This window comes from Labeo rohita, chromosome 24 (genome assembly GCF_022985175.1).
Source record: "Labeo rohita strain BAU-BD-2019 chromosome 24, IGBB_LRoh.1.0, whole genome shotgun sequence".
Taxonomy (NCBI): domain Eukaryota; kingdom Metazoa; phylum Chordata; class Actinopteri; order Cypriniformes; family Cyprinidae; genus Labeo; species Labeo rohita.
The window spans coordinates 19,259,664-19,287,548 of NC_066892.1; the positions used below are offsets into that span (position 1 = coordinate 19,259,664).

At 38.2% G+C, this 27,885-nt stretch overlaps 1 protein-coding gene across 1 annotated transcript; it reads right to left on the reverse strand.

The window, feature by feature from the left end:
• Positions 1–25,925, reverse strand: LOC127155694 (myelin-associated glycoprotein). Its single transcript, XM_051098093.1, has 7 exons — positions 25,853–25,925; positions 13,602–14,006; positions 13,118–13,438; positions 12,837–12,965; positions 12,664–12,772; positions 12,387–12,438; positions 1–533 (listed from the first exon to the last, which is right to left on the reverse strand). Exons 1-7 carry the CDS (start codon positions 25,917–25,919, stop codon positions 270–272), a joined length of 1,347 nt encoding a protein of 448 aa, XP_050954050.1. The 5' UTR covers positions 25,920–25,925; the 3' UTR covers positions 1–269.
• Positions 25,926–27,885: the final 1,960 nt, after the last annotated feature.

Below are 27,885 nucleotides of genomic sequence, written 5' to 3' on the forward strand. Positions count from 1 at the left end.
TAGATAATATATATATAAAGATGAAAGATGGAAAATATTTCACAGCAGAAGATTTAATTAGCAGTATGTAAGAATTAAAAAAATAGCCTAACAAGTAATTTCAGAATGTTACTGGAAAACAAAATTTACATTTGTAATATTAAAGAAGAAAAACTGTTCTTTAGTTCAGTGACAGCAAGCAAAATTAGCTTTAATTGTTTAGTCCCATTTTTAACAACTTTTTCATTTAGGATTTTTTTCTGTGAGATGTAAAAAAAATATATATTTTTTTAATGTTTCACCTGAGCATAAATGTCCTCATGCAAAACGCTGATGGGTTTTGGTTTTTTGATTAACACTTGGACCTGCGCATACACTACATCTGAACCTTTTTCACTGTTGTCTTCTGTTGAACCTTTTCCTGTAATGTGGTCGATCGGAGTACTGAACACAGTATTACAGTCAGGCACACTTTGATCATCAGAGATCTCGTTGTCTTCATTGGTTATGGTGAGCACAGTAGCATATGTGCTTTTCCTGTCAATAGTTTCTTCCTGTGCCAAAAAATTTAAAACAGAAAGTGTTTAGTGTAAACCAGCATTTCAACTCCCTGAACAGTTTATTATGTTAAAGGCAGGGTAGGTGATTTGGTTCAAAAACATTTTTTGTTATATTGGTTGAAAGCCTCTTTACAGCCCGATAGCAATCACTAAGTTAAGTGGTTTAAATGAAATCTATTTATATAATCTTATCTGTCTTACCTGCCTGTCAACGTATATATTTGCAGACATTTGCACACCCTGTTCACGCAGCCATGAAAAGTCATCAGCATGTTTTATTTTGCTATTGGTCTGACTGTGCATGTTTTTGTATTTTGGAGGAGGCGTGGCTTTGGAGAGTGAATTGCAGCAAGGGTAGGTTCTTATGCTTTCAAAGCTAGCTTGCTTTTGCTATCCTCTCCAAAATTACCTACCCCGCCTTTAATGGATATGACAATAAAAATATATTTGGTTTTAATGGTCTAGATCTCAAGTTCATACTTGCTACCTTCAACATATACAAAGACATGTTGATGTGAGTGTATAAGATATGCAATGCAATGATGCATTTACTCTATGCTGTGTACTTCGGTTTGTAGTCGTCTATTACAGTGTCTCTGGGCCAAAAGCAGCTGCATGAATGTGAACGTTTGATACAAAAATGAAATCATCAACAAAAAGACTGACCGTGTTTACCCCTCCATGTTTACACCCTTACGAAAATTAACCACGGTTTTTACTACTAATCAAACAAACGAAAACTTACTATACTGTACTCTACTTAAACCATGGTAACTAAAAAATAACCATGGTTTTGGTATTCTAACCATAGTTTAACCATGGTGTGTGTAGTAAAACTGTGGTTTTACAAATGGTAATCAACACGCCAAAAAACATGGTTACTGCAGTTTTACTATAACAAAACCATGGTTAATTTTTGTAGGGGCAAGTACAATGTGGGGAGGCACAGCTGTTAGCCTTTAGAGAGAAATTTGAGGTAGGATGACAATATACTTCTGTAAGTAAATACAATATAAATAACCATACTTTCATTTTGTGTATAATACCTGCAAGTGCATTGACATAAATATTATTTTAATTAATATAAATCGGCATATTAACCCTTAAATGCATACCTATTGTTTGACCCTGCCTGTTTTTGACTTTGTTATTCAGTGAAGCTTTGCATATGGATCCGCTCGCTTCACGTCTCCTTCGCTATGTTACTCGGTCAAACAAGGATCCAACAGCTTTTCACACGGACATTGCACACGTATGGACACTACAAAAATATTCATGGACACTAAACATGTTCGCGAATTTTTGGCCATCGCTAATTATCACCCGGACTATATTTTGATTGAAATTTTTTGTGACCGCATTAACCAACCACTCCACCAACGTTCTCAGACACGAAGGTCCGCGTTCATCTCTCACTGCCTTTTTGGATTATGCTTTATTGACTGCTGGCTCTTTATTCACTGTGGGTGTCGCGGAGGAGAAATGTAATGCCAGCCGCGTCATTAAGTCAGCCAGGAACCCCAGGACACTCTAGCATAATGATTGCTACTCCAGTGTTGAGTCCCACTCGTGAAATGGCGGCCGCACCGGGGCGCGCTCACCTAATGGCGGCTATAGTGGAGCCCGTTCTCAAAATGGCGGCCACCCGGGAGCGCACTCATGTAATGGCAGCGAAGACAAAGCTCTGTTGTGTCACTGCTGCCATACCCGAGTCCAGTCAAGCTCATCATCTTGTCCTGTCACGGCTATGGAGGCGGTCACTGAACTCTCTGCCTGTCCTGTTCCGGCCATGAAGGCCATGTATGAACTCTCTGCTCCTCCTGTCATGGCTATGAAGGCCGTCTCAGAACTCTCTGTCCATCCTGTTCCGGTCATGTATGAACTCTCTGCTCCTCCTGTCATGGCCACGGAGACCGCTTATGAACTCTCTTCCCGTCCTGTCACAGCCACTAAGGCGACTTATGAATTCTCTGTCAATCCCGTCACGACCACGGAGGCAATTTATGAAATCTCTGCCCGTCCTGTTACGGCTATTGAGGCCGTCATAGAACTCTCTGCCCCGTCCGTCTCAGCCAAGAACACAAATCATAAACTGTCTACCTGCTCAGCTCCCAGAGGGACTGCTCACAAACCCTCTGCATTTTTTGCCTCTCTCCTTGTTGCTCTGTCTGCCTCTTCTGCCCCTGTTCTCCCCAGGTCCCAGTCCATGATGCGGGTTCCTGCTCCGCCCTGGAGGGCATCTGCTCCACCGCTCCCCTGGATTGTTTGTCATTTGGAGCGTCTGGAAGCCGTTCCTTGGTGGGGGGCTCTGTCATGAATCCTGTCCGGTCTGCCCATCACCAGAGGTCGCCTGTACATTTCACACCACACAAACTGTTGCATCACACCGCGGACTATGTTTCCCATGACTCATTGCGCTGATTGCTCGATCCAATCAGACGCTCTATATAAGCCTCGGTCTTCCCCTTGCATTTCAGAGTATTGTGGTGTTTTGGTTCGTAGTTTCGTATCTTGTTCCCTAGTTCCCTAGTTTAGCATTCTCGCCTTGTCTCCTTGTTTTGTCTGTCTCACCGCCTGCCTTGTGGACCTCTCACTTGTTTATCGGATCACCTTTTTGTCTTGCCCCCTGGATTACATTCGCATTCATCGACCCTCGCCTGCTTCACACACTATTCTCGCATCTTGCTTACGCTGTACCTGTCTGCTATTGTTCGACCCTGCCTGTTTTCGACTTTGTTATTCAATAAAGCTTTGCATATGGATCCGCTCGCTTCACATCTCCCTCACTATGTTACAACTGCAAAGCAATCACTGTATGCAATAAATTATAAATGTCACTGTTATTTAATGGTGGATGTGGTGAATAAGCTGCCAACGATCAAACTATTGATTTTGAAGTCAGTGAAAATCAAGAGAGTTTTTTTTTTATTGCAGAAGTTAGAGATCCATTCGTGCTGGATATATAGGTCCGGGTTGCTAAAGACTCGAATATGTAATAATGATTGGCTAAACAGTCATGCATTTAAGGATTAAAAAGTGTTGAATGATAAATGTCTTTTGTGATGTTTCATATAAAAATAAACAGTAGTACGTTTAAGGAGTTCATTTTAGGAGTTCTTTTTTAGTCCATCTCTGCAAGACAGACTTTTCAGGATAGAAGATGGACTAAAAATGAACTCCCAAAACTAACTTCCTGTTTCTTGAAGATAAATTCTTGAAAGAGTGGTATAACAGGATGTGATGGTGGTCCTTCAAGAGTTACTCTCAACTTATCTGTCTATAAAGCCTATATATTAAAAAAACAGTCTTCATGTATTTCACAACACTTCAGCTTGTGATTCTTACTAAGCAGGGGTTAGTAAGGGGTCTTGCTGACCCAATGAGCATTTTACTGTCCATTGGTCATGTCTTAACTTCGCGATTTCTGTATTGCATTAGTTTAGAATATTTCTCATGGGCATTTAATAATTTTTTTAGTTAAATGTCTTTTTTTGGCTCATTTTATCTGTAAAAGAATTAGGCACACCTGAATATTTGAAATTTTTCACTTCCAGCCTTCATGGACATTTATATATCACTTAAAAAGAAAATACAAAATTAATAGTAGGTATTAAGATTGATACGGTTTGGAATTGGTAAAATGTGCTTTGGTAAAAAAAAAAAGATCAGAATATCAACTTGCCTAATAATTATGCACGCACTGTAAAATGTGCAGCACCGGAAATGAAAGCCACTGCTTTACAGCTTTTTCTGATGGCTTAAACCCTAACTGTGATTCTTATAGCACAATTTCTAAAACTATTAATACTTGTAGCAAGTATGAGTTTGCAAAACTAAAAGCACAAACACTGCTTTGCACTCAGTTTGCAATTTTGTAACACACACTTTGCAAAACTGTAGGTACAATCCACTGCACAGCACTCTTTTTTGCGGAACTGTAAACACAACTCACTGCTTTACTCTCAATTTCCAAATGATCAACACACTCCTAGCAAAACTATACACATTTATGGCTATTATTTACACTATTTTGCCAACTGTCTGGCACACTGTCACATGTGAAAACTGTTTTAGATAATTAGTTCACTTTGCAATCAGTCTAAGCACTATAAATAAGATACAGGTAAGCTGTCCGTGTGGAGTACAATGGAGGGAGCAGGAAGAGTGAGAAGAGTGAGAATTAGAGGAGGCCGAGGAAAAGGACGTGGAGGTAAAGAAGTAGGAGGAAGAGGACGACAAGGACAAGGAGGTGAAGTTAGAGGAAGAGGACAAGGAGGAGCAAGAGGAGGACGAGGAGGGGGAAGAGGAAGGGTAAGAAGAGTAAGAAATAGAATTACTGATGACATCAGAGCTACAATAGTGGACCATGTAATCAACCATGGAATGACCCTGAGGGAAGCTGGCCAACGGGTTCAGCCTAACTTGAGCCACTACACTGTAGCAAGCATCATAAGGACATTTTGAAATGAGAATCGGTTAGTACAGTCATTTTGCACTAAGATTTGTAGCACTGCCACATTCTAATGAGAAACACAACAATACCATAGATGTAAAAATACTGAAATTGTTACTTTACAGAATTGCTAGACGACCAGATGCTGGGGGCAGAGGAAGAATGTTCACTGCAGAACAAGAAACCCATATAGTCAATATGGTGATTGCAAATAATTCCATAAGGCTACGTGAAATTCAGCAGCGCATAATTGAGGATGACACCACCTTCCAAAACATACACAATGTGAGCATTTTTGTATTACAGTTTTTTACAATCGCTATGACAGTTTTTTCAATACATTTAACAAGTTTCCTAAACTCTTAACACGGTTAGCACAACATCCGTCTTTGTAGGCTATACAATTAACACATTTCTTGTTGCTTTGATACAAAATGCATACACTTAACACCTATTTAAAATGCTTGAACTTCTTTTACACACAAGCTCAACTAAGACCAAAACAATGTAATTTTACAGTCAAATTTACAAATGCTTTCACACTGTATGTCAGAACAGATAACATCATGTTCTAAACATAACTTATATGGGCTAAAGTCAAAGTCAACAGCTGTTCATATTGTGAATTGAAACACAAATATATTCCCTGTATTTTATTCCATTGCCAATGAGAAACAGCTTATTGCAGTTATGCAAATATATAAATCACAGCTGATTCCCATCTAGGAACCACACTCAGGTGTTTTTCCAATCACATGATCATATGTTCTAAAAGAGGACTCTTTGGGCTGATCTTGTGTGGAAAAGGAACAATATAGAGCAACACAAAGAAAGAAAGAAAGAAAAAATGCCTGCACAAGGGAGAGGAAAACGAGAACCAGGACAAGGGAGAGGAGTGGGGCAAGGACAAGGACAAGGGAGAGGAGTGGGGCAAGGTAGAGGGAGAGGAGTTAGAATGCGTGGTGGCGCTCAAAGAAGGACCAGAGTTAGGGTAACTGATCAAATAAGAGCTACTATCATTGACCATGTCATAAACCACAGGCTATCATACAGAGAGGCTGGTGAACGAGTACAGCCAAATCTCAGCCAGGACACAGTGGCATCCATTGTCCGTATTTTCAGAGAAATGTAAATAATTTTACCATTTACTGTATTAGAGTGACTGTATGCCTCCGGTCTCTAATATGTAACTGTATTTTGTCCCTCTAAGGATTCAACGTCTACCTCCCTCAGGGGGCAGATGAAAGCTCTTGAATGAAGAACAGGAACTTGCTATTGTCAACATGGTGATTGCTGACAATGAAATAAAACTGAAGGACATTCAGTCCAGAGTTGTAGAGGACAACCTTGTCTTTGGGAACATTGCAGCAATCAGCATAACATCCATTTCTCGGACTCCAGCTAAACACACTATACAAAGTTCCTTTTGAAAGGAACAGTGAGCGCATCAAAGAACTCCGTCACCAATACGTCCAGGTAAGGATATGCAATACAGTCATTACTGTACTATACACAGTGTGTTTTATAGTAAACTACTTTATAAACCTGGAGTACATTAGTACATACAGTAGATATACAGTACAGCACAGCATTTACATACACTGTGTCTAATTACTTTCAGAGAGTCATGGAGTTGGAGGCCAATCAAGTCCCACATGAAATTATCTATGTTGACGAGGATGGCTTCAACTTGGCGAAAAGGCGTCGCCGTGGGAGAAACATAATAGGCCAAAGGGCCACAGTTACCGTGCCGGGCCAGAGAGGAGCCAACATCACCATGTGCGCCGCAATCTCCAACAACGGTGCACTCCTGCATAAATGTCAGATTGGCCCCTACAACACCGACCGCCTTCTCCTGTTTTTAGAAGACCTGCACGAAAGACTGGTGCCAGAGGTAGAAAGGGGACAGGTGGGAGACCACTTGCCAATATATGTTATCACATGGGACAATGTGGCATTCCACCATTCCCGTGCAGTCACGGCCTGGTTTGACGCCCATCCAAGGATGATGTCCCATTTCCTTGCCCCTTACTCCCCTTTCCTCAACCCTATTGAGGAGTTTTTCTCAGCCTGGAGATGGAAGGTTTTTGACCATCGTCCACATGACCAAATGTCCCTCCTGGATGCAATGGATGCTGCATGCAAAGACATCACAGCTGAACACTGCCAGGGGTGGATAAGGCATGCCAAAAGATTCTTCCCACGATGCCTTGCCAGAGAAGATATCAGGTGTGATGTGGATGAGAACATGTGGCCAAATGCAGAAGACTGGGCAGAATAGAAGATTACTTGTTTTTTTTTTTATTATAATTCCAGTGCTTTTTCTGTTTGTATATCTTGCAGTAATGTCCTTTTGCAAATAAAGTCTGTACTGCAGCAATTCTGTGTCTGTATTTTTTTTTTACATAAACTGTACATTTTATAAAGCTACTCTGAGATGGTCATTCATTTTTTGTATTGAATTTCTGCAGCAAAAGAAACAAAATGCATGCATTTACTAAACCCAACAAAACAAAAATGTAGAGAGGCTTCAAATATAAGGGCAGACCTGACACATAAAATAATGCAGTTTCTGTAATTTCAGCTGATGATAGTGTTTTTTTGTCAATGTGTTATGATTGACTAAATGTTCCTGTTGGAAGAGAACATGTGTTAGTGTTTTGAATAATTATTTGATTTTAAAACATGTTTGCAGTGTTTTGTTAGACATAGTGTATTGTGTTAGTTTATTATTGTATTTTGAAAATTAGTTTTGGGGTTTAGTTTACAACGTGTGATTTTGAGCATGAAATTAACCGTTTTGCCAATTGTGTGTTTTAGGTGTGTTGGTGCGTTAAGAGTTTAGGAAACTTGTTAAATGTATTGAAAAAACTGTCATAGCGATTGTAAAAAACTGTAGGTCGTGTACTTGCCCGCAACAGAATCCGAATGAAACAAATCTACAGAGTACCTTTTGAAAGAAACAGTGAACGTGTAAAACAGCTGCGATATGACTATGTGCAGGTAAGCTATAGTATCATTGGTACTGAATCTGGAAGTGCATACTGTAGTGCTGTGCATGGGCCTGCTGTGCTGAATTTGTTTTGTCTTGTCTAGAGAGTGATGGAGCTAGAGGCAGATGTCATGGGTCATGAGCAGGTTTTTGTGGATGAGGCTGGTTTTAACCTCACTTAGACAAGGAGGCGTGGCAGGAACATTATTGGACACCGTGCCATAATCAATGTCCCAGGACAACGTGGTGGTAACATAACTATGTGTGCAGCTATAAGTCAAAATGGTGTTGTTCACCATCATGCAACCCTGGGCCCATATAACACTGCACACATTATTACATTCCTGGACACCTTACATGACATGCTCACTAATGTTCAGAGACCAGAGCAGACCAGATACGTCATCATATGGGACAATGTTAGTTTCCATAGGGCTGCTTTGGTCCGCAACTGGTTTACAGATCATCCACTCTTCACTGTACTCAACCTCCCCCCATACTCTCCATTCTTGAATCCAACTGAAGAGTTCTTCTCTGCCTGGCGCTGGAAGGTCTATGACCGTCATCCCCATCAACGCATAGCCCTTTTACAGGCAATGGAGGAGGCATGTGGGGATATTGACCAGGCATCATGTCAGGCCTGGATACGCCATTCCAGAAGATATTTTCCCCGGTGCCTTGGACTAGAGGACATTGCATGTGATGTAGACGAAATTTTGTGGCCGGACCCAAAGAGACGACACGATGTAGACTGATTTCTTTTTTTTCCTCAGTGAAATTACTATTTTGTTTTGACTTGGAAAAAAACACTTGTGTTTGTTTTGATGTGTGTAAATAAACACCAGTACTTGAAGTTTGGATCCCTCTATGTTTACAGAACTATGACAAAAGTATGACCTCAAACTGACATAGCCTACCTTGTGCACAGAGAAAAGCAAAAGCCAGATGTGTTTTTTATTCATACCATCAGTGTGTAGTTGGTGCATTGTGTGCTTATTAATGTGATGGCTTGTGTTAACTGTTTGATACGAAAATACCATTTTTACGAAGGTTTGAAGAGTTAAGCAAGGTTTATTAGCTTTTGCAAGAAAACTACAATGTTTTGCTGATTTGGTGAAGGGTTTTCTTATTTGTGTGTAGAGTTTTGCAAAAATAGCCAATAGTTACAAAAAATGTAACACACTTTGTGGTGTTTCAGTCAGTGGTGTGAAATGACTGGCATTTGATGAAACATATTTATATAGCATGTAAGGAGAAATGAAAACTGATGGTTTATTTTTTGCTGACTAAGTATCACTTCTCAGTTGTATCTAGCATCTTACTCTTCTACAGTTTTTCACATCACTAAACCTCATTCTCTTAACCAAATTCTCAATAGCCTAAACCTGTTTGCAGATCTCATGCACTCTTTTTGCAAAACTCTAAACACATTCTCACTCACTAAGACACATTTGCACTGTGATGAAGTTGTGATGCAAAACTAAGCACAAGAAAGCAAAAGTTAAGCACAACTGCAACAGGGCTGTCATCGTTTACACACAATAATTAAAAATTCTTCACACTTGTTTTGAAATATTTAAATATACAAAATATAAGCCAGTTCAAAGTGCACAGGTGCATCTGTCAATGTGTTATACTGTAAGATGATATTACTGTACAGTATAAGGTAATCTTATGTGTGAGTATATATTAGTTTCAACTGCTTACACACATTTTCAAAACTTTGCCTCTATTTTTCAAAACTTTACACACAAATCCAAGAATTACACACACAAAATGCAAAATGCCTTACATCTCTTGCAAAATGAAGCACTGCATTCAAAATATCACAAACACATCTCAAAAGCAAACATTTGTCTTAGGTTCCTAACACCTTTGCCTTAATATTATGTTTTTGGATATATCATATAAACACAGTGATTCAAAACCTAAAGCTCTTCTTTTATGAGCTCCTGTGTACATTTTTGTACAAGATTGAAAGTAATTGGCAGAGAGATGTTGAAAAATTCTCAGTAAACAAGAAAGCAAGATTGGAACCAAGATTTATATTTATTTATTTTTTACTGTAAGCATTTGTCATTGTGAATAAAGTATTACACAGTACGAAAGAAAAGAAATACACTCCCAATCAAAAGTTTTTGAACAGTAAGATATTGTTTTTTTTTTTAAAGAATTCTCTTCTGCTCACCAAGCCTGCATTTATTTGATCCAAAGTAGGGCAAATGCAGTATTTTTTTTTATTATTATTGTTTTTACTATTTAAAATAATTATTTTATATTTGAATATATTTTAAAATGTAATTTATTCCTGTGATTTCAAAGCTTTTTAACATCATTACTCCAGTCACATGATCCTTCAGAAATCATTATTATATTCTGATTTGCTGCTCAAAGAACATTTATTATTATTATTATTATTATGTTTCTTTGATGAATAGGAAGTTCAGAAGAACAGCATTTATCTGAAATAGAAATCTTTTGTAACATTATATATTTCTTTATCCTTGCTTTTGATTTATCCTTACTTTTGACAATTTAAAGCGTCCATAAAATTATTAATTTCTATAATTTCTTTCCCCAGAAAATAAAAATAAAAATACTGACTCCAAGCTTTTAGTGTATAATGTTACAAAATCTTTTTATTTCGGACCAGTACTGAACTTTATATCTTTTGATTCATCAAAGAATCCTGAAAAAATGTACTTAACTGTTTTAAATATTTATAATAATAATAAATGTTTATTGAACAGCGTACTAAAGTGATTTCTGAAGCATCATGTGACACTGAAGACTGGAGTAATGATGCTGTAAGTGTAGCTTTTTGTATATATTACAGTATATTACTTTTAAAATGTATTCAACTATAAAGCAGTTATTTTAAATAGTAAAAATATTTTACAATATTACTGTTTTTGCTGTATTTTAGATCACATAAATGCAGGCTTGGTGAGCAGAAGAGAATTACAAAAAATACAAACTACAAAAACATATTTTATTACATAAACAGTTTATACATAGAAAAAACTTTTTCATGATCATTTTCATGTAAATTTTCAATTCATAAAAATATCCAGCATTAGCAGCTGTTACAGCTCTGCATAATCTGGGCTTAAATTCATTGTATTCTAAACTTAATTGGCAATCAATCGTTGAAGCTATTAAGGTGTGCTGACCCAAAAATCTTTTAAAAACCTGTGCCAAGTTTAACCCAGTAACCAGGCATCACAGCTGGCAAAGGGTAATATTACATAATATTGCCATTATTATGTAATCAAAATGAAAATTATTATTGCTGGTCTTCAATGATAATGACAATGATAAAGTTACTTTAATGTGTTTGCACCAAAAAATGATAAGGGTTTATGCTGATATCAACCAAAACCACACTTTGCCAGAGGTGTTTCCAAACTTTTGGAGGGCAGTGTATATAGATAGATAGACAGATAAATATAAATATAGACATAGATAGATAGATGATAGATCGATCGATAGATATATAAATAGACAGATAGATAGATAGATAGATAGATAAATAGATATACACATATGCTCACGTACGTACGCACACACACACACACACACACACACACACACATGTTTGTTTTTGTGAATTGTGGGGACTTTCCATAGACTTCTATAGATTTTATACTGACCAAACGATATTGTGTATCCCCTAACCCAACCCTAACCCTAAACCTAGCCCTCACAGAAAACATGTTTGCATCGTTACACTTTCAGATAAACATCATTTACTATTTTTAATCATTTTTTAACATTGTGGGGACCGCAGGCCGGTCCCCACCATGTCAAAAATTTCAGGTTTTACTACCCTCGTGGGGACATTTGGTCCCCACAATGTAGCAAAAACAAGTACACACATACATACATATGTATGTGTACCTTTTTATTTTTTGGTATATTCAACTAACTTGTGTGATTTCTTTTGAGTGTGTGTATGTTTTATGTATCTTTTTTTATTGCAAAATAATTACTATATACAGTAAACATTCTTTTTTTCTGGAACAACATGCACTGGGCAGTGTTTTCCGTTTTTGATGTAGTATCTATGAATGATCTGTAGTGCATATAGTATTGACTAATATGTGTTTGATTTGAAAGCTTTGTTTGATTTTGAGTACAGGTGAAATGGTTTTGAAGCGATTGTTTGATTTTGCCAGGAGAGTCAGGGGTTCTGTGAATTTAGTTGGATTTGTATTTGTATTTGTGTTTAAGGTTTAGAGAAAATGAGTGATGGTTTCAAAAAATGTGTTTTAGCATTTCAGAAAAAGCTGTAAATGTCTGGGAATTTAAGGCAGTGTAAATGAGATTAAACAGTTTTTAAATGTGAAATAAACACCCATCAGCCCACCGAAACCAAAAGATCAACAGAAAGTGCACTCACCTGATTTAGGTGTTCTCCAAAATTGTCTCCCTTGTGTGTCTTCGTCCTAGTCCTGTAAGAGGAAGCAACAAAATTATACGGAAAACTTGACTGTGCACGACCAAAGTGCTTTGTAAAAGCTGATCTAGTCACTGTATGAACTCAAACACTAGCAACTTAATTTTGTATGTTTTAACTTTGTCTGAATAACACAAGCACAATGCTGAGTATCTTAAAATCATCTGTTTCAAAATGACACCAGAGAAAATTAAGTAACTGTAAATATAATTAAATTTACCTTGTACAATAACCAATAGCAGAGAGTGTGAGCACTGCCACAATTGCTCCCACACAACCAGCAATTAAAAGCACAGAGTGTCCACCTTGTTCATGTGAAATGCCTGTAACTGAAATAGAATGTATTTCAAATAATATTCATTGCTTTTGATCTGTAAATGACCTTGTTCTCACCTTCAGTTGTGAGCTGGATTTCTTCTGTTGACTGACTGCCAAATAGATTCTGTGTTGTCAAAGTTACATTAGTGCCAACGGAGACTGAAGTAGATGGATTGATGGTGATGGGAATTTCTGTTGGAGACACTTTGACAGAAACACAAGCACATACATGGGAGAAACACCAAACAGCTGTGCTTTAGACATTTGTGTGTATCAGATTCTGTTTAAGCAGCACTTTGTGCATTTTCAGCAAGCACATGGCTCTGTTAAAGGAAATAAATGGTAAAACATCTTACACAGCTTGTAGACATGTATCATCACACTGCTCTCCACAGTTGAGTCATCAGATGTATTTCTTGGATATGTAGCAGTGCAGGAGATGTTCTTCCTGTGATCGTTGTATGAAGCTTTGAAGGTCACGTATGAAATCACTAACTGGGTTTTATCAGGTTTCTCCTGTAACTGTGTTGTAATGTTGGCAGATTCAGGGATGTTAGACCAGGATATTTTTGGAGGTTGTTGGGGGCAGGGGGCTTCAACAGAACAATTCAGATTGACTGTAGTTTCCTCCATAACTGTCAGATCATTGGGCTTAATTTCAGGAGGTTGTGGTGAATCTACAATCAATCAATCAATCAATCAATTAATAAATTTTAGCTCATCATTAAGAAACAGTTCTTAAAGATATTAGTTATATAATATTATGTAAATAATATTTACATTTTTATATGTACAAAGTATAAAAAGCTGTATGTTACAGACAGTGGAGATGACATTTACCGCTTACATTGATCCTCACAGTCTTAAATGAAACAGGTGAAACAGCTGGATTGGGGTTAAATGTTGCTTTGAAGACATCTGGCTCCATTTCCAGTCTGAAGTAGTAGCGGTCTGAATGATTCTTCATGATGTTGTAGAAGACAGTGGTGCAGTTTCTTTCACTGAGATTTCCAGTCATCTGTATGTCACTGAATCCTCTAATGATGTTTTTACTGCTATTAAAAGCTATAAAACTGTCTGTTTCTGCAAACTGTGATTTGTTTTTCAGCCAGATCCCATGAATAGATTTTGCCCTCTTATGTTTGTCCTCAAAATTGGAGATGTTGAATGTGCAAGGAATCTGCACACAAGAGCCTGTCAGAGCTGTTACTGTCTGAGGCATCACAGCAGAGTAGATTTCATTAGCTGGAACATGAAACACATTAGTAAATAATGACTCAAAATGAACATTTGTGAAAAATAAACCTTTAAAATATTTTTGTCCACACAAATAATGTATACACAAACCGGGAGTGTAAAATTCCTAAGTAATTTTACTTGATTACTGTACTTAAATATTATCACAGGGGACTTAGTTTACTCAAGTACTAGTTTTAGAGGTTTCAAAAGTTTGCCATATTGAGTTAGCAAATTTTTTTCCAAAAAAGTCTCTTTTTGGTTTATTGTGATGTGTCCATTAGCTGTCTAGCGTACTGGCTGAATGCAAACGATTGAGTGCAAATAAAATCAATAATGAGAATTTGAAATAAAATGAATAGGTAACACTACAATAAGTAGTTGTTTTTTGTGAGGGGTTTAGGGGTAGAGTTAGGGTTAAGGGACAGAATATACAGTTTGTACAGTATAAAAACGATTATGCCTATGGAAAGTCCCTGTAAACATATTTGTAAAAAATATAAATATGAATGCAATTAATGTTCAGTAAAAGGTTAGTTTAAAACATGTAATTAATGACATTTTTCCATTGTCCGTGACCTAATCCTAAGTGAGAACAATTCACACCTTATTACTAATGAATAATTCCTTTACTATGAGCTGATTAAACAATAATAATTGTGTTAAGTACAGTTATAATGAATGGATAACATATTATTTGTATATAGTCGATTAATGTCTTACTGACAGTTGAATTAACTATAAACTAATAGTTTGTTAAAGATTTTATTAGTGTATACTTATAAAGTGTTACCAACTAATATTATGGTGGCCATTATTTCTTTGTTTTTATAACATTTTACAAATCTCCAAAAAGTGCTTATATGAAGAATGTATGTTAAGTTAATCATAAATCATGTTTAATGATGTTGTTACGTCTGGAGCTGTAAAGCTCCTTTGTGTGTTATGATTTGTGTTTGAGTTATTCTCTCTCCCTGCAGAACCAGTGTCTCCACCTGTGCTTAATTAGAGCTCTGCTGTGATTGGGTGATGGGAGAGGAGAGAGAGTATTTAAACTACAGCTTCCTTCAGACCAGTAGTGGGTGGTGGCTGAATGTGTGCGGCAGCTGAGGTCTTGTCCTCTCCTCCTGACCGATTTTGTGAAACCTTAGCTTGGTGATTTGGTGTAACTTTCTCTCAACTGTGTTGAGATTGTTGAAGTAGTACCTCTGTTCATTGTCTCTCTGATTACATCTATGTGTAGCCCCCTTATCACTTGGTCACTGGACTGATAAAGGCCTAAGTTCGAAATACTAATTGATCCTCTGTCTAGCTGTTCTCTGATGACCGTGTGTTACTAACGGATTACTTGTTAAATTACAATCACTTCAAATACTCACTATCCAGTTAAGTAAGGAAAAGGAAATGATTAATGAACACAAGACACTACACCATTAAATAAGGGATTTCAAATTATATTGTAATGTATTGCCGTAGGCAGAAGTCAAAATTTGTATAGATGCCGTAAATGTAGTGTTTTAACAATAAAATGAAATCAATAAATAAAAGGAAAGAAATACAATTCAGAAAAATATAGCAATAAAAGTATTAAGCTCCCTTCGTTTGACTTTTTTTCCCCTTTTGCCTAATCTTTCTCTTTAGTGCTTACTTTCAAGTAATACTCTCTCAAGTATCCTTTTTTCTGTCTTGCACTTAAGCTTCTCACAAATGGCAACGTTAGCAATTTGCTATAGTTAACTAGACTTAGTTACAATCCTTCAAACTAATACTAACAGTGGGGTTGCCTTGAGAAACGTCAACACCCTTAACTTTTACAGTGTCAAGCAAATTAGATTAGGAAATACCAGTGAAATACTATATTAAGACCGGTCAGATTACTAATATGTGGATCCACACTCACTCATACAAACATTCAAGCCCCACATAAAAAAACCCCACCCCGTTGCAGCTTTCTGTGGGATGGTCTTCCTAGCAATGCAGCGACCACAGTTTTTTACATAGGTTTCCACCTCAACCCCCATCTCTCAGGAGCTCCAGAGTTTTCTCAACCCCAAGATGGCCATGGTCATCATGGAGGGATCTCAATACCAGCAATCTGTATTCTTTAGGTAACACCAACTGAGACCGCTTCTTTCCGTTCTGTGTGGTAACTACCCTGTAAAGCACATTATCTTTGGTTATTAATTTCGACCACTGCTGTTTCAGACTGGCAATCTTTGGATCAGAATCTTTCCCAACAGGCATTACCTCCCCTGTCTCTATGGCCCTTTTGATGACACTGATAACGGGATCCTGGTCTTCAGCTTCCCTTAAGTCAGCAGGGGTCAACTGTTCTAAAGCCTCAGCCTCTAGCCGCGACAGCTCAGCGAAAGTGACAGGGATCCCGTCTGGATGAACTCCTAATTGGTCTACAAATCGGGGCAGAGTACTGGAAGAGTGATCACCTAGGGTGAGTTGGCAAATCGCTTTGACACCTTTTCGAGGAATCTCCACCCAATCCCCTGAGGAGTCAGCGTCATGGGGCCATATAAGGACAGGACAATATGTCAGCGTCAGTGTTGCTGCGACCTGGTCTGTACTGTATATCAAATTCATAGGTGGATAAGGCCGCCAACCACCGGTGTCCAGTAGCGTTTAGTTTGGCGCTGCTTAGCACGTAAGTGAGAGGGTTGTTGTCCGTTCTAACTGTGAACCTTGCCCCATATAAGTAATCATGAAACTTATCAACCACGGCCCATTTAAGGGCAAGGAACTCCTGCTGATGTATCGGATAGCGATGTTCTGCCTCACTCAACTTACGGCTTGCATACGCAACCGGACGCAACCCATCTGGATATTCCTGGTTAAGTACCGCACCAAGACCATTCAAACTTGTGTCAACATGGAGTATGTAAGGCTTGGACGGATCAGCAAAGGCTAGAACTGGGGTGTTCATCGTCTGATGATGCTAGCATCAGTCAATTGCAGTATGTACAAAAGTTGAAGGCTGACTTACAGGCGGCATATAAGCTGGCATCTGACGCAGCTTTCACAAATCACCAGAAAAACAAAGCCCATTATGACAGTAGAGTGAAGCATCAGGTGTTGGAAGAGGGAGACCGGGTTTTGGTCAAGAATTTGGGGCTTACCGGAAAGCATAAACTTCAAGATCGGTGGAGTTCAGTGCCTCATATAGTGGTAGCAAAGCTTCCCAATGTGCCAGTGTACCGGTTGAAACCGGGGGGGGGGCTGGACGGGAAAAAACATTACATAGGGACCATTTACTGCCGATAGGTGAGTCTGTCAGGATTCCACATATCTATGGAAAAGAGCAGTTCTTTCGAAAACCAGTTACCCGATCGGACAGAGGGGTAAGGAAGTCCGGTGTTTATTCCAATAGTCCCGTAAACTTACCCCACTGCTCATCTAGCTCAGAAAGTGAGATGTATTATGGCTATGTGGAGAGTCGGCACAAAGTATTGTATCTTCCTAGAAGAAAGCCTGAACCGATCGGTATGGACACAGCTGAGCAAGGAGACGATGTTGCTCTTGTGCATGAGCCGAGTGATATAGGGGACGAATTACTAGTTGTGTTGCCTGAAAGAGATGGGGAGCCATCAGGGTCATTTGTAGGTGACCCGACTGAGTCAGAGTCAGAAGGAGGAGACTATCCTGTTTCAAAAGATTCTGATAAAGCAAATCAGAGTAGTCATCCATACAGATTGAGAAGTAGGGTGGAACCGGCCAGTCGGCTCAGTTATGATGCTCCAGGAAAACCTACTGATCAATCAATTACATTAGTCCATTGGGGGCTGGTAATCAGGATCAGTTCTAAAGCTTTTGAAGGTGAGAAGCTTAAGTGCAAGACAGAAAAAAGGATACTTGAGAGAGTATTACTTGAAAGTAAGCACTAAAGAGAAAGATTAGGCAAAAGGGAAAAAAAGTCAAACGAAGGGAGCTTAATACTTTTATTGCTATATTTTTCTGAATTGTATTTCTTTCCTTTTATTTATTGATTTCATTTTATTGTTAAAACACTACCTTTACGGCATCTATACAAATTTTGACTTCTGCCTACGGCAATACATTACAATATAATTTGAAATCCCTTATTTAGTGGTGTCGTGTCTTGTGTTCATTAATCATTTCCTTTTCCTTACTTAACTGGATAGTGAGTATTTGAAGTGACTGTAATTTAACAAGTAATCCGTTAGTAACACACGGTCATCAGAGAACAGCTAGACAGAGGATCAATTAGTATTTCGAACTTAGGCCTTTATCAGTCCAGTGACCAAGTGATAAGGGGGCTACATATGATTGAGACTTTTTTTCTGAAAGATAAGTGGCTTATTGTAAATATTGTAATTTAGTTCATGTTTGGGTTTAGTAAGGTGGGTGCCATTTTGTTTTCTAGCACATATTTTCTCCTGGTTATGTTAGTTAGGGAGTTAGTTTAATCTGCTGTATTTTGTTTTCTTTTCTTTGAAGCTTAGGTAGTTGATTTATAAAATAGGTACTTTTGTTATGTTTGTTATTTTGGCCTTGCCCCCTTCTGAAGTCAACACCCTTTTGTTATGTCTTTGTTTTGAAATTTGTAAATAAAAACGTCTCTTTTGCGGTAGTGGCCGTAGTCGTTTTGGGTTCTTGTAGCTTTTCTAGGTTTGGAGACAGCGTTTCTCTCTGCCGTCGCGCTGTCAATCGCCACCAACCATTTATTTCTGTTGCGGTCCCCCCCTGGACATATTCAGACCGTAACAATGTTCTTACCAAGGAGTGCATATGTACATTTTAATTAGGGCCTATATATTGATGAATTATTTTTTATTATTTTTAATCATAATCATTATTATTATTAAATAATAAAACCTGATTAACTGCAAATGATTAGCAATATGTAATTATTATGAAAACGCAACAATGCCCCAAATAGTTAATAATTAATAGAGCAGTTATTGTTGCATACAGGGATGTTGAATATAATACAAAAACTCACTGACAATATGTTTACTCACCCTCATGCCGTTCCAGATGTATATGACTTTGTTTCTTCAGATAAACACAAATAAAGATGTTTATTCCATATAATGAAAGTGCAAAAAACACACCAAGTGAACACAATGGTAAAGCATAAATTACCATCATGTTTAGATTGTGTAGTTTTTGAAGCGTCAACTTTGAACATCCTGTACACTTGCATTATATATAGAGAAATGGATTATTGGTAACACAGAGCAGGGAACACATATTTACTATTAAATACTATATATTAAATTACTATATAAAGAGTTTTCCCTCAATAAACATATAATTCATGCTTATTAATAGTTAGTAGTTGTTAAGTTTAGGTATGGAGCAAGATTAAGGGATCCAGAATTGTCATGCATTAATATATGCTTTATTACTACTAATATATAACCAATATTCTAGTAATATTCATGCTAGTAAGCAACTTGTTAATAGTAAAAATTGGTCCTTAAAATAAAGTGTTAACTGATTTTTTCCTAATAATTATTGTTTGGTGTTCATCTAGAGAAAGGAAGTCATATACATATGTATAACAGGACTCAATGTGACAGCAAAGATAGATCCAAGTGCAAACTTTATTAAACACAACGTGGTAAAAACAGGCAGGGTCAAAATACCAGCAGACAGTAATATCCAAGGGCAAGACAAAAGTGTGTTCCAGAAACAGTTCAGGGGAGGCAGCTAAACAGCCACAAAAAACAGAGCAGCAGTCCAAGGTCAAAATCCAAGTAAGCAGTCCAAAGTAACAAAGTAAACAAGGCAATGAAACAAGGCTATGGAACTAGACTATGACAATGGCAATGACTATGACAATAAAACGAGGCAATGGAAAACAAGGAAAATGCCAAGTAGAGTCCGCAACAGCAAAACAATGCTTTGCAAAGGCCTGTTTGGCATGGCCATCCTTATATGGCTGCTAAACAGGAAGTAACCATAGAGGAAGCAAAGGGAGCGGTAACAGTCAGTAATTGGGTGAGTGCTCCCTCTGCTGGCGTGGCGTTACAGAATTCATCCCCCTAGGAGCGACTTCTGGCACTCAAAAATAAAAAAAACGGTCCAGGTGGGGTGGTGTGAAAGGCCAGGTCCATGCAGTGGAAAAGGGCCTGGAGACTGAGGTGGGCCCAGATCGTGGAGCAGTGGCAAACTGTAGGACGGTGAGGGACCTGGGCCATGAAGCAGTAGTAGACAGGGTCCGAAATTAACACTCGCCACTCGCCAAATGCGAGCAAATTCTCTGTCTGGCGAGTTAAATTTAAAGCGCCATCCGCCACATGGCGAGTAAATCTTTTCACCAGTAATGTTAATCAGTATCAGTCTCGCGGATCTCCGTGATGCTCCCCCGCCCCCGTCTGCATGCGACGTACCGAAGCGTAAGTGAAACGCGAGCGCCGCACTCACGTCATTTCCGTCTATCCCACATTCAACGTAGCGGTAGTTTCGTGCTAGTGGCGAGATGTGGCGGTTTTTAACTGGGGCCAGCCAGCCTTCAAAAAGAAAGCTTGGCGAACTGGAAGAAAAGCCACCACCAGAATTCTTATTGATGTTTTAATTTAGGGCTGGACAATAATTCGATATCAATATATATCGCGATAGATTTTTTTTCAATAACGGTGATACGATTTTTAAACCCATTTCGATATACATTTGTATATATATATAATTTTATACATTAGCATTTGTCACTGAATGACGTTAAGTGCTCAGCCGTCAGAAAGAGCAGAACAGAATTGCGTGATGACGTACATCACAGACACGCTGCCAGCGCTCAGCAGTAGTTGGTTAAGTTCCGTCGCGGAAAGTTTTAGCTACAAAATGAGTACCCCTGACCAGAAATTATATTTCTTACCAGAATAATATTTCTTGCCAGAAACCTCTAGAGCCTGTCATAGAGTGTCATCAACACTAGGGATGTTCATTTCGGTTATTTTTCCTAACCGACAGCCGACGCTTGTTAACCGATTATTAACCGTTAACCGACAAGATTATTTTAAATTAGAATATAATTATTTTAGTAAGGATAAGTGTATGTGACCCGTTAAAATACTAACATTTGTTTTCCGGAATTAATTTTACATGCGCAAAAAGCAGCAAACAACAGAACATGAGGATTCACATGGACACGTCGCATCACCTGCAGCTTCTGCGAATGGAGAAAAACATCATAAAGCTAGGCTATATATATAATGAAAGAATATGCCTATAAGATAAATATTTTTACTTAATAAAACAAACAAAAAAAAAGTGCAACAAGTAGCTAGTAGCAGAGTTTTCGTTCATTTTTGTGCTGGGCGAAAGGAAGACGGCTGAAAGCGGCATCCTATTTTTCTTTATTTTACAAACAGCAAACCGTTTACAGTTTTGATGATCTGTAAAGAGTCGTTTCCCCTGTTAGAAGGAAAAAATCAAGTGATTGCGCCGGCGCCGCACGCGCACACACAATCAGCCAAACATATGGAAAAAAATCACACTGCTTAATCGTTATCAACGTACTGCCGTGATATTATGCCAAACGTTTTTTTTTTGTGTAGATATTTTAATGCGAGAAGTACAAAACCAGGTTTACATAACAAATAATATTTTAGCATTCAAATACATCTTGAATACGGAGACATTTGGGTTTGTGTCGTATGAGACACAATATTAGTTTCGGTTTCGCTTTAGCCTCAGTGGTTTGGTTTTGTCTTGTCGCCGAGCTTCTTATATTTTTCATTCTTGTTCTTGTCTAAATACTGTTAAATTGAAAGGATTTTTTTGTGGAGTGAGGGGAACTAAAATAGCCTAGCCTATGTTTATAGTGTATTGTAAATATTTCGCGTCGACACCAGGTCTTTCTGAATGTAATAGCAAAATGCGACTTAACGTTATAGGCCTACGCGATTTATATTTTTTCTCTCAAAAATGCAATTTCATTTTATTTTAACCATCCAGAAAACGTTTTACAATATTTTGATTAATGAATTACTGAAAAAAAGACCTTTTAAACCGTTTAACTGATTGTATTAATCGGTTAAAATTCTTCTTTCGGTTAACGGTTAACCGGTTAAAATGAGCATCCCTAATCAACACTCAACAATGTTCCGGCCAGAGCAATGTGTTTTTTTTGTTGTTGCTCACTCTTTATTTATTTTATTGTATTATTTTTGTTTCTTTATCCTGGCTGAAGCAGTTTGTTTGTTGTTTCAATTTATATGAATATTCAGCCTGTTCTAGTTTAAATGGAAATATATTATTGTTAATAAGCTGAGTCTGAGAATTTTATTTATTTGATAGTTTATTTCACATTTCCTGTTTGTAAAGGCTAAATACAAATAAAATATGAACCTTATTTTTTTTGTACTGTTTTTATTTTTAAAAAAAATTATATAATTTTAATAGGAGGAGCCTGGAGGTATTATAGACTTTGCAAATTCAGTTTGCAGACATTTGTAGGTACAGACATCCATTGTGTGTGTTTTTCCTGAGGCTTTTTAATATTGTCCGTATCGATATCGGAATTATATCGTATCGACCGAAATTAAGAAATATATCGTGATATGAATTTTTGCCATATCGTCCAGCCCTATTTTAATTGTCACTCCTCTCTGTCCGGAGCACACATAATATACAGAATAACGTGCTTTGAATATATCTGTGTTAAATCGTTCAGAATTTTGGCAGGTAAAAAATAAGCTTGGCCGGTTGATTTTTTAATCCACCGGCCAACTTGGCCGGTGTGTCAAAAACTTAATTTCGGTCCCTGGTAGTAGACTGTGGTGCACTGGAGGACCTGGGGAATGACAGGGCAGGAAGGCAGTAGAAGACCATGGCTGAGCATAAACTGCCTCCTTGACAGTGACCAGGCAGAGAGTTCATAGGAGGTTTCTTTGGCAGTGACATGGGGCACAAAGAGTTCGCTAATGACCTCTGTGGCCATGGGGCACAAGGAGTTTTTGGGTGGCCCCCGTGGCTGTGACATGAGGTGCATGTTCATGAAGGTGAGTTCATGAAAGGCCTCAGTGACAAGACAGTCCATGAGTTGAAGTACAACCTCCGGGGTCATTGAGGCAATGGGAGTTCAGCAACAACCTCTGTGGCCAGGGCAGACAGTTCACTGGTGGCCTCTTTGGCCATAACAGGGAAGACAAGGGATTCAAAGGCGGCCTCTGTGGCCGCAACAGGCAAGACAGAGTTCATAATTGGTTTTCTTGACAGGCCAGTATCAGAGTTACTGACTGGGTGAGAGTGGTTTGCTGGGTACTACCACTAAGCTAGTAGCTGAAGTGAGCACAACCACCACCTCGGGAGGTTCTGCAGCATGCATCGCCACCTCTGGAGAAATTGCAGCAGGCGCCATCACCTCTGGGGTTACTGCAGCGGGTGCTGTTACCTTGGGAGGTTCTGCAGCGTCAGCTGCCACCTCTGGAGATTTCACAGCGGACACCGCCTCCTTGGGAGGTTTTACAGCGGAAGTTGCCACCTCTGGAGCAGATTGGTAGACAGGAAGGGCCTCTGGAACAGACTGGTGGACAGAAGAGGCCTCTTGAGCAGATTCATGGACAGGAGAGGCCTCTGGCACAGACCCGTGGACAAGAGAGGCCCCTGGAGCAGACTCGTGGCAGGAGAGGCCTTTGGGCAGACTCATGGACAGGAGAGGTCTCTGGGTGCAGCGTGCAGCCCACACACTCAAAATGGCCACCGCCATCACAGTAGACATGGCTCTGGGCGTTGTTGACATGACGTGAGGTGTCACTGGAACGATGGTCATAACTGACCGAGACTCTAGAACACCAGCCATTTTGTACAAAGTCTCTGGGTGATCAAACGAGACATGGCGAGGCTCTGGAAGATCAGACAAAACATGGCGAGGCTCTGGGAGATCAGATGAGGCATGGCATGGCTCTAGCAGATCAGACGAGAACTAGGCAGACATGATGTGAACAGGCCCTGGAGTAACAGGCATGACGTGAACAGGCTTTGGCTTGGCAGGCATGACGTGAGCAGGCTTTGTAGTCTCAGAAGTGACTTGAACAACCCCAGACATGACATGCCAATATTCTGGTGTGGCGGATACTCGAGAATAGCAGGGTTCCTTATCAACAATCCCCACAGTAAATGCAGAGCCACTGAACCAGAGTGCAAAATCAATATATTGCTCTAGTGACCAGTGTGGAGTATTTTGAGGCATTAAACATGATATGTCTTTGTCCAAACCAAAACGAAAAATGTATTTCAGAACAGTGTCATTAAAGTCTACCTGATAATAAAGTTCACAGAACTCAGCCATGTAATATTCAACAGGCAGGTTTCCCTGTCCCAGACGAACAAGACAGTCGGTTGGATTCATGGCTGATCTGTGTTCACAAAGCTGCTGGATCTGTAGTGGGCGAAGGAGTTCTGTAACAGGACTCGACGTGACACCGAAGATAGATCTAAGTACAAGCTTTATTAAACACAATGTAGTAAAAACAGGCAGGGTCAAAATACCAGCAGACAGTAATATCCAAGGGCAAGACAAAAGCATAATCCAGAAACAGGCAAAGTTCAGGGCAGGCAGCTAAACAGCCACAAAAAGCAGGGCAACAGTCCAATGTCAAAATCTAAGTGAGCAGTCCAAAGTAACAAAGTAAACAAGGCTATGGAACTAGACTATGGCAATGACAATGACAATTAAACAAGGAAAACGCTAAGTGGAGTCTGCAACAACAAAACAATACTTTGCAAAGGCCTGATTGAGGGTGTAAAGAATGGAGTATCCCTTCAAGGGCTGTACTTTTTGTGTTCCACTGTGCTGCATTTTAAGGGGAGACACTGCAGACAAAAACGCTGTTTTTTCATGTACCTGTTAAGTTTGAGATTTTGCGCTTTTTGGTTTTTCATAAAACATAGTGGAAAGAAACATCCAAAAGACACTGTTAAGTGTTTCTCTTTTTATCTATTTGTGTCAGTGGATTTCAATTACAATACATATTTTATAGGCCGTTTTCTCAAAATGAGTTTTTTTCTTCTACACTGAGCCATACATCTCAATTTCAGTAGCACTTACACACACCAAACTTTACATTTTTTATTCCTGTCTATATCCTGAAGGATTTTACAGAGATTTGTTCATTTATAATTTGCTTAATTTTATACAACATTTTATTCCCCCCAAAATTGTAAAAAATATATTGTTTTCTGTTGTTATTGTTATGTTTTTTTCTGAATTATGGAGTGATAAAATGAGATCCAAAAAAAGTGACCCAAAATTCTCTCTCTAAAAACATTTGACTAATATGTCAAAAAACCTAACATTTTAGAAAACCTGTAATACAAAAATGTTTGCAATTATCAATCAACTGGGTAAGTAAGGTGATAATTATTAGTTTATTTTATTAGACACCTGCAGTGTCTCGCCTTAATTGTTGCTGTATGCACTAGATAGATGTTTTTGACCTGACCTTTTATTTGTTTTCCCCCCTTTACCAAACATTTGTATGTCTGTCTCATAAAACATTTTATGTCGTTTATGTCACTTTTCCTTGAGAAAATGTTTCAATATCATAAAACAAGAATATGTACTTTCAATATCTGTACTTTCAACTATGTACTTTTTCAATTTAGTACTTTTAACACACACATAAGACCAAAACAAAAACATCAAAAACAGCACCATAAAAGTAATTGTGGCTTATATATGACCTGTTTTCTATATTTAAAGTCTTCTGAAGATATTGGATAGCTTTATCTGAGGAACAGACAAACACATAAGGGCAGTCTTTACTCTCGATACATTTTCCTGTTCTTTGCCAATCACATGCCTGCCACTTGTGTCCTCATATCAGTAGTGGTTCTGCTGATTAATTATATTTTAATCAAGTGTAAAATGGACCAACCTGAGTGAGTCTGTAGAAACACAGAGCTGATGATGATGATGAAGGATGTGATCTGGATCACAGACATTATTGGAGCTCTGAAACAAACATAATAAACAAACTTAATATACTTATCTGCCAAAAAGCAAAAAGCAAAAAAAAAAAAAAATCCCACAACAAATTGTTTTTACTTTGTTAACAACTGTAAGAAAATAATTGTACATTCAACTTGTGTGTTATTACTGTCTAACTAAAGAGATTTTTGCTTTAAGGATGACATTTAATAGTCACTGCAGACTCTCCCATACCTAAATAATAAATGTTGTCATTAACTTTGTATACAAAAGTTTCTAATTATATATATTTTAATAAAGGCCTGTTTGCAAGAGACAAGGCTTACCTCAGAGCAGTGCAGTCAAAGAAAAACAGAAGTTCATAAAGACGTCTTCCTCTTTGAGATTTTTTTTTAAAACACTTGATGTACCACTGACTACTTCCCAGTAGCATCACAGGATGAGATGTGACGAATCTGTCTTTGTTCATTCTAACACACGTCATTTATTAAAAGAGAATGAAAGCAATAACACAATATTATGGCAATAAACTTTAACACAGTATTAAAATGTATTTTTCAAAACACATTTTTACCTGGCCAGAGACCTGAACCTTTTTCACTGCAGGCATATGATGTCTTTCTCCTTATTGGAATGTAAAGTTGATCAGATGATTTTTTTTTTTTTGATCACCAGTTAAAATGAATTGTAGAATGAAAGTGTATCAAATTCACACTGATGGTCATTGAACATTTTTACTGCTCATCTGTAATACTACTAACCATATAAGAGCACATCTACTGACAGCAGAAGAGCCTTTGTGCTCATTGGTTCACAAGGCTGCAACACTGCAACCAAAAATAAAAAAATTCACACTATTTATAAACTGGATGCTATTAGACTGTTGTGTGAAAATGTATTTACATTTTCAGTGTAAAAAGGAACTAGAGCTTCTAGTGATTCTAAAAGTGTCATTTCTGCTACTCTTTTTAAACATGGCTAATGTGATGTACCAATGACTGGAAGATTGGAATTACAGAAAGAGACATGCAAAAGACTTTGTTTTCATTTTCAGATTATGAAACACTTCATTGCGACTTTCATTTTGTGTCTTTATGTAAAAATGTCAGACAGTGTGAAGACGTTAACCAATAACCCCTCAACAAGATTTATTTCAGCCTTTCTATAGGTCACATACAGTATTAATCACAAGCAGTTTCTTCACAGAGGGAATAAGCCACATAACACAGATAACAACGGAAAATAAACCCAATTAACACAATACATAAAATAACACAACAATAATGTTTAAAGGTCAGCGGATGCTAAGTTCACTTTTACATGTTGTTTGAACATTAACCCTTTGAGCGGTACGGTCCCACATATGGGATTCTATTTTCTGTGCCCGTGGGAGTACGGTCCCACCTATGGGATTTAGAACGTTCGGTGACGTCACACAACTGCCAAATTCAAACTGTGTTTTCGCGCGTTGGCTGGCGCTGAGCCAGAGAGAGACGCTTGCTGCGCTTGTCATATAATCACAATTGAGCAGTGTTTTCAACGACTTAACGTTTATTTTAGGTTTCAGGAATTTAAATACACATAATTACTAGTAAAATAATACATTTAGAGTTTGTAAAATACACACGGATGTCTATGGAAGCAGCAATAACAATCCATTCAAGTATAATTTGCTGACGTGTTTGATTTATATCAGATACACATAATGTAAGTAATGATATAATTCACTCCAGTCCTTTCCCACTTCACCAGCTACTTACTTGCATGTATTTCGGGAGAAACTGGTGAATTTACGTGCTGTAAATCCGGCTGACAGGACTCTCTGAACGGCAGCGCGAACAAACATGGCGGCGCCCATCTCACGTTATAGATCACGATCCAGATCATTTATAAAGATTTTAAAACGGCAGAATACACTCACTTACACGTATTCGTGAATCGGAATATCAGATAGTTGAAAACATGGTAAGCAAGTGTGTG

Excerpts from the sequence above, each read along its gene's own strand:
- LOC127155694 (XM_051098093.1), bottom strand. The coding sequence starts at position 25,919 with ATGTCTGTGATCCAGATCACATCCTTCATCATCATCATCAGCTCTGTG. Across the intron at positions 13,439-13,601 it reads TGTGAGGATCAATGTAAGCG|ATTCACCACAACCTCCTGAA; the intron begins GTAAATGTCATC and ends GATTGATTGTAG. Across the intron at positions 12,966-13,117 it reads GATACATGTCTACAAGCTGT|TGTCTCCAACAGAAATTCCC; the intron begins GTAAGATGTTTT and ends TTTCTGTCAAAG.